At 42.6% G+C, this 14,243-nt stretch overlaps 1 protein-coding gene across 2 annotated transcripts in view; it reads right to left on the bottom strand.

The window, feature by feature from the left end:
• Positions 1-14,243, bottom strand: part of DPP3 (dipeptidyl peptidase 3) — a 112,771-nt gene that overhangs the window by 26,928 nt on the left and 71,600 nt on the right. For both annotated transcript variants that reach the window (XM_089658077.1, XM_089658078.1), the window contains exon 16: positions 7,159-7,338. In XM_089658077.1, the coding sequence (XP_089514203.1) occupies positions 7,159-7,338 (180 nt within the window). The remainder of the gene's footprint in view (positions 1-7,158; positions 7,339-14,243) is intronic.

The following is a 14,243-nucleotide window of genomic DNA, read 5'->3' as shown; positions in this document are numbered from 1 at the left end:
ACATATCTCTAAAGGGAATTTCAAACAGTTGTATTGTGTTCATCAGAAACACTACTTGATCAACTACTGAAAAACCCTTTAAGTCTAGGATACCCAACCCTTGACTTTAGGAAAGGAAGCTTTAAATAGACAGAATGGAAAGGAAAGTCCAGCCAGTCAACAGAAAGAAAGCTTGTGCTTAACACTTCTAAACCTTGACTTCAGGGAAAAGGGAGGTCCATGATAAAGGAAAATGTCCCCTGATGAGACAACTAATCCCTTAATGAGATAGCCATGGGTATGAGAATTCTCACCACATACAATCCAAATGTATAGAAGAGAAAAACCCGTAAGCTGGAAAATATATGAGTATTGATCCTGAATCCTCCTGAAATAAACAACACCACATAATAAAGGTGATGTGGCTGGGTTAAACTGTAACCCAGACTGATGGACTAGAGGGAGAAGAAGATCTCCTTCCAAGCAAGACCCAGAAGTGTTTCTGTGGTGATGTAAGTACACAGCAGCCTCCGTAACCACTTACCAACTATATGATTTAAGAATGATCCAACCTACCTTGGAAAAATGGTAGCATCCTCTACCAAGAACAAGGGATGGGAATCCTAGTGCTATTAGGAACATTCTCCTGATTGAGGATAGGTGGGATGAAGGAATCTAAAGAGAGTTCCCCAGAAGACTGTTGGTCAATCACTGAAAGTGGACCTTCCTCCTATTGATTATGTCCCACAAAGGCCGCCAGACAGCCTCTTAGGGAGAATCTACAGCAGGGTCCCAGCAACCCCTGTCTGCTGACCATGCAAGGGAATACAGAACCCTCCAGGAATGAAAGCCTTCACCTGAGTAAAAGAGGTAGCACGCCTTACTCTTCAACATGGAACCAACGATTGAGGGGATCCTGAAGACAATACATTGAACTGAGTTGAACTGGATGGACTAGTGTCTTTTTTGCAACCAGATTAACTATGTCACTATGAGAAAGATTAAAGTGGTCATAAATGAAACGCTCAGTGCTGTCCAGTGTAGGAAGGTCAGCTGTTTTATCAAAGGGAGAGTTCCTCAAGCTTTCCAAGGATGATGGCACTGCACAAAAACAACCCACAGAAGGATTCCCTAATGAATTTGGAACTTTCTATTTTGGAGAACAATACTTAATACACACTTCAAATCTCAGCTGGTTCAGCAGGAACTGTCCATGGCCAGCTCAGGACAGGGGAGAGAAACGAAAAAACAATTGCATAAGAAGGGAAGACCATGCTAAAAAAAAAGAGGTTGCCAAACAACCCCTGAGAGGGGGGTACGGGAAAAATGTGGTACACATAAGAAAGGGATCAGATGTCTACAGAGAGTGGACTTTGTGAGCGGGGACTTGACCTGAACAACCCCACTCTATAAAAACCTAAGTCTACCAACATTAGACATCTGGAAAAACAGCTCTTGATAAGGTTTACAGAATATAGGACCTTCTGTAGTAATAGAACTGTAGAATCCAGGAAATGGAAGGCTTTTTGAACATTCCACAAAGGGGATGCAAGCAAAAGGCACTAGGACTAGTGCTTTGAGCAGGCTTCAGAATTGTTGAAAGTGAAGAGTGAGGTCCCTACTAGAGAAGAGATCAGTAAGGGCTGATTCCTGTTGACCTTATAGGTCTAGAGGTCGCTTAGAGGAAGTACAAGACTGAGGAGAGTCAGGCCCTGCAAGCGGTACAATCTCTTGGGAGGGACATGGAATACCATTGAAGAAAGGAGTGCAAGCTTGACAAGAATACCAATCCCAGATAGTTTACTCCTAAAGTAGGAATCAGAGGTCTCAAGATGCAAGTGCAGACAAACATGAGAAGAAGCACGAGGGAGTGTGCAGTACCAAGAGAGAAAGTTGAGGTTGCTGACTCAAGAATCAGAATAGGAGGCTACAGGGGGGAGAACTGAGCATTCAAATGCCTGTGAAGAACACTATCAGGGGACAATGCAGGATAAAACACCCCCCCACTTGCAGAAATTGGGGTGCACTTTCAAGTAGAGCTAAGCAGAGAAGATAGACGCCCACTGGCTTTGAGTCCTGTGGCTTGAGCGGGAGGTAAACAGACTGACTATGAGGTTCTACTGATGCAGCAGATGAAGGGGAAAGATGGGTTTCCACTCTGCCTACCACATACCTCCTACATTAGGGCAGGAGCACACTTCGCATTGCAAATGACAGTGTCAATAGCAGGTGCAAAAAGACGACTTTCCATGAAGGGCAACCAAGTGAGATGTTAATTGAAATGAAAGCATCTACAATATCCCAGGCACATAACCAGACTGCCCAACCCATATGAGCAGACATCATCCCCATGGAAGACACAAGCTTAGATCTTTGTAAGAAGCCATCACAACAAAAGTAAAGGGCTCCAGACAATTGTTTCAAACATTCCAGGACATGAGGATCTGCCTCAGTGATAGAGGGATCCACTTTAAGGGACTGAATTCATTATGACAGTTTGAGAAATCAAAAGTAACAACACAGGACGGAGGGTCATTCCTGTTAAGTCAAACTGGGAACTAGGTCGAGAATATAACTACCGGTCAGTAGAATTTCTAAAAAAGGTAAGAACACCATCAACCCATTCAGCTGTTTGCTTGTTAAGGTGGATCCCTGGAATTTCTACAGTGTGGAATAAATTTCCTTTCAAGGGAATAAAAAAAAAGCTCAAACTTTATCAGAAGGTCCCCAGGATTCTGCAGGTTGTTTCCAGTTCCCATAGAGAAATGGGTTAAATATAAAAGTGAAGCAGTTAGATATTTGCAGTTGTAGGAGCTCTAAAAGACCTTGAGTAGGAAACAGCAGGCTGATCCTCTAAATGCAGGGTAGTGCATACTGCGTTGGTCAGGTTAGAAACAACCCCTTGTAAATTGAAGTAATCTACAAAAAGAGGAAAAAAAAAACAGTGAACGCTCTTGATAAAAGCGGCTAGTGCACTAAAAAGCTAACCAAGTAAAACCTCAAAAACCATAAAAATCCAGAGTGCAGCGCTAATAAAAATGTCCGTAAGTCTGACCAAATGTGATATATAAAAGCTCAGATAAAAATAGTAAGATAATATATCAAATACAACTTCCAGATCTATAACTAAAATTGATATATAAACTCATGCAGATAAGTAACATCAACTAAATAAGTGAAAAGCTCATAAAAGGTGACAATCCGTGCTTATAATTCCAACCGTAGCGATGTTTTAGTGCTTGAAGGTGTAGTAAAATTACGCACTCACCAGATGCTATTGGAAATGCGCATGTAAATATACTCCCAGAGGTCCTCTTTAAGGAAGCGATATATGCCGAGCGTAAGGATAACCTCCTTCTGGGTAGTGTGCAGCACAGCAGAAGCTACTGGATTGTATGGTAATCCACTCAGCCAGAGGTCCCCTTTAAGGGATGGATGGGTGTTGTAGCCTGTGTTACAGGGACTCCCTCCTCTGGATACTGGGATGGGCCAAAACTCTTATGGTAGGCTCTGGAAATTAGTAGCTCCACAAGGGAGCCAAACAAAAATTGCCCATAGAGCAGTATTTAAAATAATTTATTTAATCCAAAAAGATCAGATAAAAGATCAGGTAAAATGGCCAAATAAGCAGAGTGAATGCAGACTGACCAAACACTAAGATGGCCGCCAGACCTTCACGAGGCTCTGGCGGCGTGACGTCACGGCGTTTTGGCCCCCCCTTACGCGTTTCGTACCACACGTCTTCAGAAGGTCCGGCGGCCATCTTAGTGTTTGGTCAGTCCGCATTCACTCTGCTTATTTGACCATTTTACCTGATCTTTTTGGGTTAAATAAATTCTTTTAAATACTACACTATGGGCACTTTTTGTTTGGTTCTCTTGTGGAGCTACTAATTTCCAGAGCCTACCATAAGAGTTTTGGCCCATCCCAGTATCCAGAGGATGGAGTCCCTGTAACACAGGCTGCAAACCCATCCATCCCTTAAAGGGGACCTCTGGCTGAGTGGATTACCATACGATCCAGGAGCCTCTGCTGTGCTGCACACTACCCAGAGGGAGGTTATTCTTACGCCCAGCATATCTCGCTTCATTAAATAGGACCTCTGAGAGTATATTTACATGTGCATTTCCAATGCATATCTGGTGAGTGAGTAATTTTACTACACCTTCAAGCACAAGCACTAAAGCATCGCTACAGTTGGAATTATAAGCACGGATTGTCACCTTATGAGCTTTTCACTTATTTTATTTAGTTGATGTTACTTATCTACATGAGTTTATATATCAATTTTAGTTATAGATACAGACGGTTTATTTGATATATTATCTTACTCTTTTTATCTGAGCTTTTATATATCACATTTGGTCAGACATACGGACATTTTTATTATCGCTGCACTCTGGATTTTTATGAGGTAATCTACAGGTGACTCAAAAACAGCTTCTAGCAGACTATGAAGATTCTGAATCAAAGAAAGTAACATCACCACAGGCACACTTTCAAATGGAAGGGCCTCAGGCACACCTTGAGATGGGGGCTAAGAAGGGTCATAGCTACACTACACCAGATAATGTGCCAGAGCATGCTTAGAACCTGTGCTCCAATAATTGGGTAAAATCTTAGATTGTAAGCTCTAACGAGCAGAGCCCTCTGATTCCTTTTGTACCAAATTGTATTGTAACTGGAATGTCTGCCTTCATTTTGTAAAACACTGTGTAAACTGTTGGCGCTATATAAATCCTGTAGAACAAAATAATAATGGACAAAAAAGATGATCCTATATTAAATAGGGGTCCCAGGAGCTAGATTACAGGCATCAAATCCTACTGAGGATACTGAGTAAACGCCTTTAGAACAAATAGGAAAAGTAAAGTCACCCACTGCAGTGGAACTGTGCAACTTTGCAAACTGAAATCTTTTAGGTGGAGGTAAGTAAATCTAAAAAACTAAAATAATATGGTTGCATAAGTGTTCACACTCTTAAACTAATACATTGTTGAAGCACCTTTTGATTTTATTACAGCACTCAGTCTTTTTGGGTGTGTCTATTAGCATGGCACATCTTGACTTGGCAATATTTGCCCACTCTTCCTTGCAAAAACACTCCAAATCTGTCAGATTGCGAGGGAATCACCTGTGCACAGTCCTCTTCAGATCACCCCCCAGATTTTCGATCAGATTCAGTTCTGGGATCCGGCTGGGCCATTCCAAATAATCTTCTTCTGGTGTAGCCATTCTTTTGTTGATTTGGATGTATGCTTTGGGTCGTTGTCATGCTGAACGATGACGTTCCTGTTCGTGTTCAGCTTTCTAGCAGCAGCCTGAAGGTTTCGTGCCAATATTGACTGGTATTTGGAACTGTTCATAATTCCCTTTACCTTGGCTAAGGCCCCAGTTCCAGCTGACGAAAAACAGCCCCAAAGCATGATGCTGCCACCATCATGCGTCACTGTGGGTATGGTTTTTTTTGGTGATGTGCAGTGTTTTTGCGGCAGACATATGAAGAATACAGGAGATTGTTGTCACATGTACCACACAGCCAGTACTTGCCAGATATTCCTGCAGCTCCTTTAATGTTGCTGTAGGCCTCTTGGCAGCCTCCCAGACCAGTTTTCTTCTCGTCTTTTCATCAATTTTGGAGGGTTGTCCAGTTCTTGGTAATGTCACTGTTGCGCCAGATTTTCTCCACTTGATGAAGGCCATCTTCACTGTGTTCCATGGTATATCTCATGCCTTGGAAATTCTTTTGTACCCTTCTCCTGACTGATACCTTTTAACAAGAAGATCCCTCTGATGCTTTGGAAGCTCTTTGTCGTCCATTGCTTTTGCTGTAGGATGCGACTAAGAAAATGTCAGGAAAGACCTAGAACAGCTGAACTTTACTTGGGGTTAATCAGAGGCACTTTAAAATGATGGCAGGTGTGTACAGACTCCTATTTAACACGATTTTGAATGTGATTGCTTAATTCTGAACACAGCTACATCCCCAGTTATAAGAGGGTGTGCACACTTATGCAACCATATTATTTTAGTTTTTTATGTTTACTTCCCTCCACCTAAAATATTTCAGTTTCATGCTCGCTGAGTTGTACAGTTTATAGGTTACATTAAAAGGTGGAAAAAGTTTACAGAAACCTGACATTTTAACAGGTGTGTGTAGACTTTTCATATCCAGTGTATGCCCATAGTGAGGTAAAACCTCAATTACAAACCCAACTGGTGCTGATGAGGTGGTCGGAGGTGACCAAATCCCAGTAAGCATGCCATTGAAAGAGAATGGATGATCTATGTGGTGATTTAGAAGCAGTAGCTGCAGTGAGCTAGTGCTTCCTCTAAAGTGGAATGGCAGGAGAAAAAGGGAGAAGCACATGCAACACTGCACTAAACTGATAATATAATTTACTTAAATCTATGAGCCTTACTTTTACCATGATAAAATCAGCAGTGGTGAGCAACAATGCCACAGTGGAGTTAGTTCCTTACATGTCAGCCTAACTGGCCTTGCTCACAAAGTGAGTCTTCGGAAGCTGGGTCACAGTTCTGGACCTTGCTAGCGCTCTGCTGTTAACCAAGACAGTACAAAAAGGTCTTGACAGTGTCACAATGCAGAGCCCAGTATCTGAAGGTCACATTTCAGGCTAGCCTGGGTATGACCGCCAAAGTTTTGTGGAGGATACACAATTCCGGATATCTACACTGCAAGACTGTGAACATCTTAATTGAAGTATAAAAAGAAAAAAAAATATATATATAACTTGAACTGTACATTTAAAAGTATTAAAAATGATTTTTGAATTCTATTAATGTGTTAAAAATTTAGTTTACATATACTTTACAAAACATTTAAGGTCAGAAAAGCAGGCAATTTGCAAGACAGTTTTTCTGCCCACAGAAATTAAATCGATCCCATATCCAGGGAATTTCCCTGAACCCACTTGTTAATTGTTGTCTGCAAAATAACTGCTCAAGAAGGTTACAGATCTGCCCTGGTCTTCACTGTGCTGCCCTGACATAAACTGTGCCTACCAGCAGGGTCTGTCTCTTTTCTATCTCAAATGACAAGAATGTTTGGCAGAACATTTCTTTTCATGCAGTACTCTGCATCAACTGCTTTTATATGGTTTTGGGCATTCTGACAGTTATTCTTTTTTTATACTGTAGTGATATATACACACACACCTGCAAACGCAGCAAAAATCGCTTAATTGCTGGTCGGCCCACACTCATAATCTTGCTTCTGTCCAGCGTCACCTGTGCATCTGGTCGTCCATCAACCCCAACTTTCCGGGTGAGGGTGACAAAATTTTCTCCAGCTTCTAAGAGGACACGAAGAATGACAAATCGAGCCTGCATGTGAGCCTGGAAAAGTTGAATAGAAATGTGACACAATCTTCCTGACAAACACAGTTACCATCATTAGTGCTGGAGTTAAATAGTGTACAGTAATGACCTCAAATCTAGTTATGCCAAGCGTCCAGAAAAAAACGATATACCTCATATTATACTGAAAAAAAAAAAGGATTTGTTCTAAAGGATAAGAGCACCAACATTTCCCTAGTTTGAATTTGGATATTATATGTTTGAATTAAATTAGACATGAAAGACTAGTAGAGACAAAAGGATCTAAAAAGGACCAACTGTTTCAGTGCAATAATACACTCGTCGGTGCTACTGCAACCTTCTGTTGGTATTTTTCTACCGTCGCTCTTTGGCCATTGGTTGGTCAAAGATAATGTAACTCCTGCACATGGCCATTGCAGCTAGGAATATACACTACATTGTACATGAGCCGCTTTTTATCATCAAAATCTTTATCTCTATGTCTAACAAAGGATACAACATACAGCTTGAATATCTATCTATTACAATAGCAAAATGCAATGCCATAATTTTGTGATCAAAATTATACAATCCTACTTTCTTTAAAGTAGAAGTCCAGTCAAATACTAAGACCACCATATGATCTCCACCATCTGCATGAGCTACTCACCAGATCCTTTGACCCACTTATGAACCGGGTCTAAAAGCACTCGAAATGTATTGGAGGGTTCTATCACTCCTCCACTCCAGGACTTTTATCTCTCTCCAGGTGTCACCACTCTTCCTCCTCTCTCCACACACTTATCCCTGAGAGTTCCACCACCCCTCCACTCCAAAGGAGATTCCACCACTCTTTCACTTCAAGGATTTTACCACCAGGATCTTTCTTGTAGCTCTCCACCAATCCTCCGACTCAGCTTTCATAGCCAGTGCAAATTCTCCCCAGGATGCCGGAATTAGGAGAGAGCACAGGAAACTTTAATAGGTCCAATAACCCATGCTCCCCGATAAGGCAAGACAAATAGAAGAGCAATGTCCTCATTTAGATGAACAGAAGACACTACATTTGGCAAAAAATAAAGCCAAGAACGAAGAACTACTTTGTCCTTGGGTAAACCAGAAATGGTCCAAATCTGTGAGAGAATCAGCAATGGAAGTTCTTGAATTTTCTCAAAAGGCAAATTTCTGCAAAACAAAGCACCAGGTCCTACAGAACATCAGGGGTCTGACCAGACATGCATAATATCTGATTTTTGATTATGCTGAAAACTGTTGATTTACACCCCAGTGAAGAAAAGAACGGAATGTGGATGGATCCCCAAGGGAATGACACCATTAAATGTATGCGTTCCAGATACAAATGGTATACATCTTTCGAGAAGTAGATTTTTGAGCCTTAACCATTGCAGAAATCAGTCAACTTGCCCCCTGTCCCTTAGTACTTGGCTTTCAATTGCCATGCCAGTAAAGCAAGCAACTGGAAGAATGAAGGAATAATGGGCTTTGAGACAATAGATCTGCCTGAAGAAGACGACACAAAGGAATATCCATGAGTAGATACACCATGTTTGATTACCAGGGATAATGTTGCCAGCCTAGACCCACAATTATGAGTGTCTGTCTCATCTGACCATTGATCCTTGTCCTGACTACAAACCTGTTCACTTTGTGGTTGGGAAGAGATGATGAAAGATCGTTGTCTGGCCTGATCTAGTCTGTCATTTTAGGTAATCTGTTTGTCAGTTGTCTACTTTGGGAATGTAGACCATGGACTGAGCCAGATCATGCTGTTCTTCCCATCACATGATAGAGACAACCTCCTGCATCACTCCAAGACTCTTCTTTCCTCCCTGATGATTGACATGGCCATGTGTAATAGAGCTCAGTATGTGTTGGAACCAGAAGTCTAATTGCAGAACAGGCATTAGCACGCATGTGCACAGGCACGTCTGATACTGGCACTGGCGGCAAACTGCCTATTCAAGCTGGCCTATGATGTGCATGGATTGCCGAGTGGTCTTCAGCTAGTTCCTGCTTTACTTGAGCTTTGACCTATCATACCTTCCTACCTGTAAGGGAATTCCCGTGAGATGGCTGGTGAATAGACGTGCGCATAAGCACAAGCACGTGCACACGCACAGTGAAGATTGGCGCCAGACTGACTATTTAAAAGGTGCCTCTGTCTGTGCTGAATGCTGACTGGTCTTCAGCTGTTCCGTTTCCTGCTCGTTCCTGTGTGATTTCCTTGTTGCTGACCCGGCTTATTCCTGACCTGACTGATTACTCTCCTGCCCGATACTTGTTCCTGACTTTGGCTCTGCTCCTGACTTTGGCTTGCTTATGATTTGGTACCTCGCTGTCCGCCCGTTGATGACCCTGACTATTCCTTTGACACTGCTCCTGTCTCCCATCCCTGCTTCCTGCCTTGCTCTGGTGCACATCTGGCGATCTACCATACCAGCTCTGCATATTACTACTGTGCCTGAATCAGAGGTTCATCAGTCTTCCAAAGTCTCCAACTGCAAGAGCTGCAAACAACATCTGCTGGCGCTCTTGTCCCCCTGGTCCCTAGACACCCTCGGTTTCACTTCCAGTGGGGTTAGGGCTAGTGACACAAGTGAGGCCGACCTCGTTGTTTCAGTCTCCAATTAGGTACGTGACACTACCTGTGCACGACTCAGCTTTCCCCTGACATCTTTGGATTTGTCTGCCTGCTGTGACCTTGGTTTGTATCCTGACTCTGCTCTTGTCTTGTGCTTCTGTACTGCCTAGCTATGTACCGATTCCGGCTTGTATCCTAACTGTGCTTGTCACCACGTTCCAGTTCCTGCCCTGTGACCTACAGTAATATGCTTTTTGCAAACACCAGCTGGTGCTGCCTGCTACACCAGCCCACGCGACACTCCTAATACCTCCTTTCATCACTACCAGGAAAGTTTGACAAGAGGCGCTCTCTCTCGCTCTAGTTCTAACTCCACCAAGTAGGTGACACAGTGACTTTGACATTGTCTGACTGAACCGTCAGAGACCGGTCCAAAGAGGCACATTCGCATCACACACAGTTCTGGGACATCGATTAACAGAGATTCCTCCTGCCTCCACAGCCCTAGTGTCCCTGTCACCCCTCCCTAGCTGCTCAGGCTGGCATCGGTTGTCACAATCATCCAGTGTAGGGATAGGAATGACTTTCTGGCTAACAGCGATGAGGAGTGGAGCGACCATAATAGTGAGACCTTGACCTGCAAAACCCACGCTGGTCTGTCTATCTAGAGACAGAGGAGCTTTGCCCCATTTGGTTAGACTCTCCCATGGACATACAGCTTCCTATGTTTTTCCAGTAAAAAGGAACACCATGGCTTGACCTGTATCCAGAAACAAACCAAAATATTCCAGGAAAAGAGACTGATCCATTAACAACTTCTTGAAGTTCAGGATTCAACTGAAATCCTCCAAAGGGTGGATGGTGACTAGCAGGGTAGAGTGAGAGCCCACACATAGAAGGATATAGTCCAGATAGCCCACAACGGAGATCTTGCATTTTCTTAGGCTAAAGCTGGAGCAAACACTTTGGTAAAAAAAAAAAAGAAAAAAGAAGAGCGGAAAAAGGCCAAACAAGACCTTGGACCAATCAGTCAGATAACACAACATAAACAGGAGACACCTTTTCACTGTCCGACCTGAGTAAGTGTCGGACACCAAGGTCATGGCTAAAATGAGCCAGTAAACAATCCAGTGAGGGTGTACATAGATTGCGTGATCTTTAAAGAACAGTTGACTACTGCATGTGATACTTTTTTTTGCACCAACATCCAGATTTTAAAGACAAGCCTTCGAGATGGACCTCCTTCTTCGAAGGTCAATGCAATAATACCCAAACTTTTAGCATTATGCTAACCACTTGACCTCTGGAAGGTTTTACCCCTGTCATGACCTGAGTATTTTTTTTTGCTATTCAGCACTGTGCTACTTTATATGATAATTACTTGGTCATGCAAAACCGTACCCAAATTAAATTTATATCCGTTTTTCACACAAAGCTTTCTTTTGGTGGTATTTGATTATAAAACGAAAAAAAAAAATATTTTCTACTTTCTGTTATAAAACATCCAGTAAAAAAAGAAAACACCATGTATTCTGGTATGTCTTTGGTTAAAAAAAAAAACTCAATACGTGTGTATGTCTTGGTTTGTGTGAAAGTTTTAGTGTCTACAAACCATGATAGATATAGTATCTCCCAGAAGTGAGTACACCCCTCACATTTTTGTCAATATTTTATTCTATCTTTTCATGTGACAACACTGAAGAAATGACACTTTGCTACAAAGTAAAGTAGTGAGTTACAGATTGTATAACAGTGTAAATTTGCGGTCCTCTCAAAATAACTCAACACACAGCCATTAATGTAAAAACTGCTGGCAACAAAAGCGAGTACACCCCTAAGTGAAAATGTCCAAATTGGGCCCAAAGTGTCAATATTTTGTGTGGCCACCATTATTTTCCAGCACTGCCTTAACCCTCTTGGGCATGGAGTTCACCAGAGAATCACAGGTTGCCACTGGGGTCCTCTTCCATTCCTCCATGATGACATCACAGAGCTAGTGGATGTTAGAGATCTTGCGCTCCTCCATCTTCCGTTTCAGGATGCCCCACAAATGCTCAATAGGGTTTAGGTCAAGAGACATGCTTGGCCAGTCCGTCACCTTTACCCTCAGCTTCTTTAGCAAGGCAGTGGTTGTGTTGGAGGCGAGTTTGGGGTTATTATGTTGGAATACTGCCCTGCGTCCCAGTCTCCGAAGGAAGAGGATCATGTTCTGCTTCAGTATGTCACAGTACATGTTGGCATTCATGGCTCCCTCAATGAACTGTAGCTCCCCAGTGCCGGCAGCACTCATGCAGCCCCAGACCATGACACTCCCACCTCCTTACTTGGTTGCCACCACACACACTTGACACCATCTGAACCAAATAAGTTTATCTTGGTCTCATCAGACCACAGGACATGGTTCCAGTAATCCATGTCCTTAGTATGCTTGTCTTCAGCAAACTGTTTGCGGGCTTTCTTGTGTATCATCTTTAGAAGAGGCTTTCTTCTGGGACAACAGCCATGCAGACCAATTTGATGCAGTGTGTGGCGTACAATCTGAGCACTGACAGGCTGACCCCCCACCCCTTCAGCCTCTGCCGCAATGCTGGCAGCACTCATATGTCTATTTCCCAAAGACAACATCTGGATATGACGCTGAGCACGTGCACTCAGCTTCTTTGGTTGACCATGGCGAGGCCTGTTCTGAGTAGAACCTATCCTGTAAAACCGCTGTATGGTCTTGGCCACCGTGCTGCAGCTCAGTTTCAGGGTTTCGGCAATCTTCTTATAGCCTAGGCCATCTTTATGTAGAACAACAATTCTTTTTTTCAGATCCTCAGAGAGTTCTTTGCCATGAGGTGCCATGTTGAACTTCCAGTGACCAGTATGAGACAGTGAGAGCGATAACACCAAATTTAACACACCTGCTCCCCATTCACACCTGAGACCTTGTAACACTAACGAGTCACATGACACAGGGGAGGGAAAATGGCCAATTGGGCCCAATTTGCACATTTTCACTTAGGGGTGAACTCACTTTTGTTGCCAACGATTTAGACATTAATGGCTCTGTTGAGTTATTTGAGGGGACAGCAAATTTACACTGTTATAAAAGCTGTACACTCACTACTTTACATTGTAGCAAAGTTTCATTTCTTCAGTGTTGTCACATGAAAAAATATAATAAAATATTGACAAAAATGTGAGGGGTGTACTCACTTCTGTGAGATACTGTATACTGGAATTTACGCAGGTAATGGTGGTGATCAGCAACTTATAGAGGGATTGTGACAGTGTGGTAGGCAAACTGGTGTTAACAGACACTGGCTGGGAGGGATACTGACTGACTGACACGAATCTCACTGGTGACACTAATACGGTCAGCAGATATTATACTGTACACTCTACCAATGACACTGGCTGGAAAGAGGTTAGCATCAAGGGGCAATCAACAGGCTGTGTGCCTAACAAGTGTAATGTGTGTAATATGTGCTGCTTTTACTTATTTTTTTCTCCCTGCTTTTCAGCAGTTTTTTTTGCCAAAATCACTGGCTGAAACCTGCTTACAACCATGTGATGTGGTGTGCGCACCCCAAAACTGGAAGAAAGCCAGCAATGTACATAAACGTTGCCATGCCTGCACCTGCCGCCCACTTGCAGTACATTTACTGTGAGCTGGTTGGCAACTGGTTAACCACTTGCCCTCCAGAGGATTTACTCCCCTTCCTGACCAGGCCATTTTTTGCGATACAGCGCTGCGTTATTTAACTGACAAGTGCATGGCCATGTAATGATGCACCTGAATGAAGTTTACGTCCTTTTTTCCCCACAAATAGAGCTTTCTTTCAGAGGTATTTGATCGCCTGTGCGTTTAATTTTTTGCGCTATAAACAAAAAAAGACCAACAATTTTGAGAAAAAAAAATATTATTGACTTTTTGCCATTAAACATGTACAGTAAAAAAAATAAAATAGCATTTCTTCATAAATTTAGGCCAAAATGTATTCTGCTACATGTCTTTGCTAAAAAAAAAAAAAAATCCCAATACATGTAAATTAATTGGTTTACATGAAAGTTATAGCATTTACAAATGGCAGTATAGATACTGTAATTTTTTTTTTTTTTTTTACTAGTAATTTACTAGCAATCAGTGACTTATAGCGGGACTGCGGCGGACATTCTAACACGGGGGGGGGTGGAGCAAATCTGATTTTGTGTCACTGACATCCTAATGACACCAGTACAGTGATCCGTGCTAATAAAAAGCACTGACACTGTACTAATGGCACTGGGCAGGTAGGGGTTGACGTGGGGCGATCAAAGGGTTAACCGTGTGCTGTTTTGCTACGTGGGCTGTGTC

Source organism: Staurois parvus, unplaced genomic scaffold (assembly GCF_062004578.1).
Source record: "Staurois parvus isolate SC_StPar_1 unplaced genomic scaffold, SC_StPar_1.0 ptg001051l, whole genome shotgun sequence".
Classification (NCBI taxonomy): domain Eukaryota; kingdom Metazoa; phylum Chordata; class Amphibia; order Anura; family Ranidae; genus Staurois; species Staurois parvus.
This window is presented reverse-complemented; position numbering and strand designations above follow the sequence as displayed.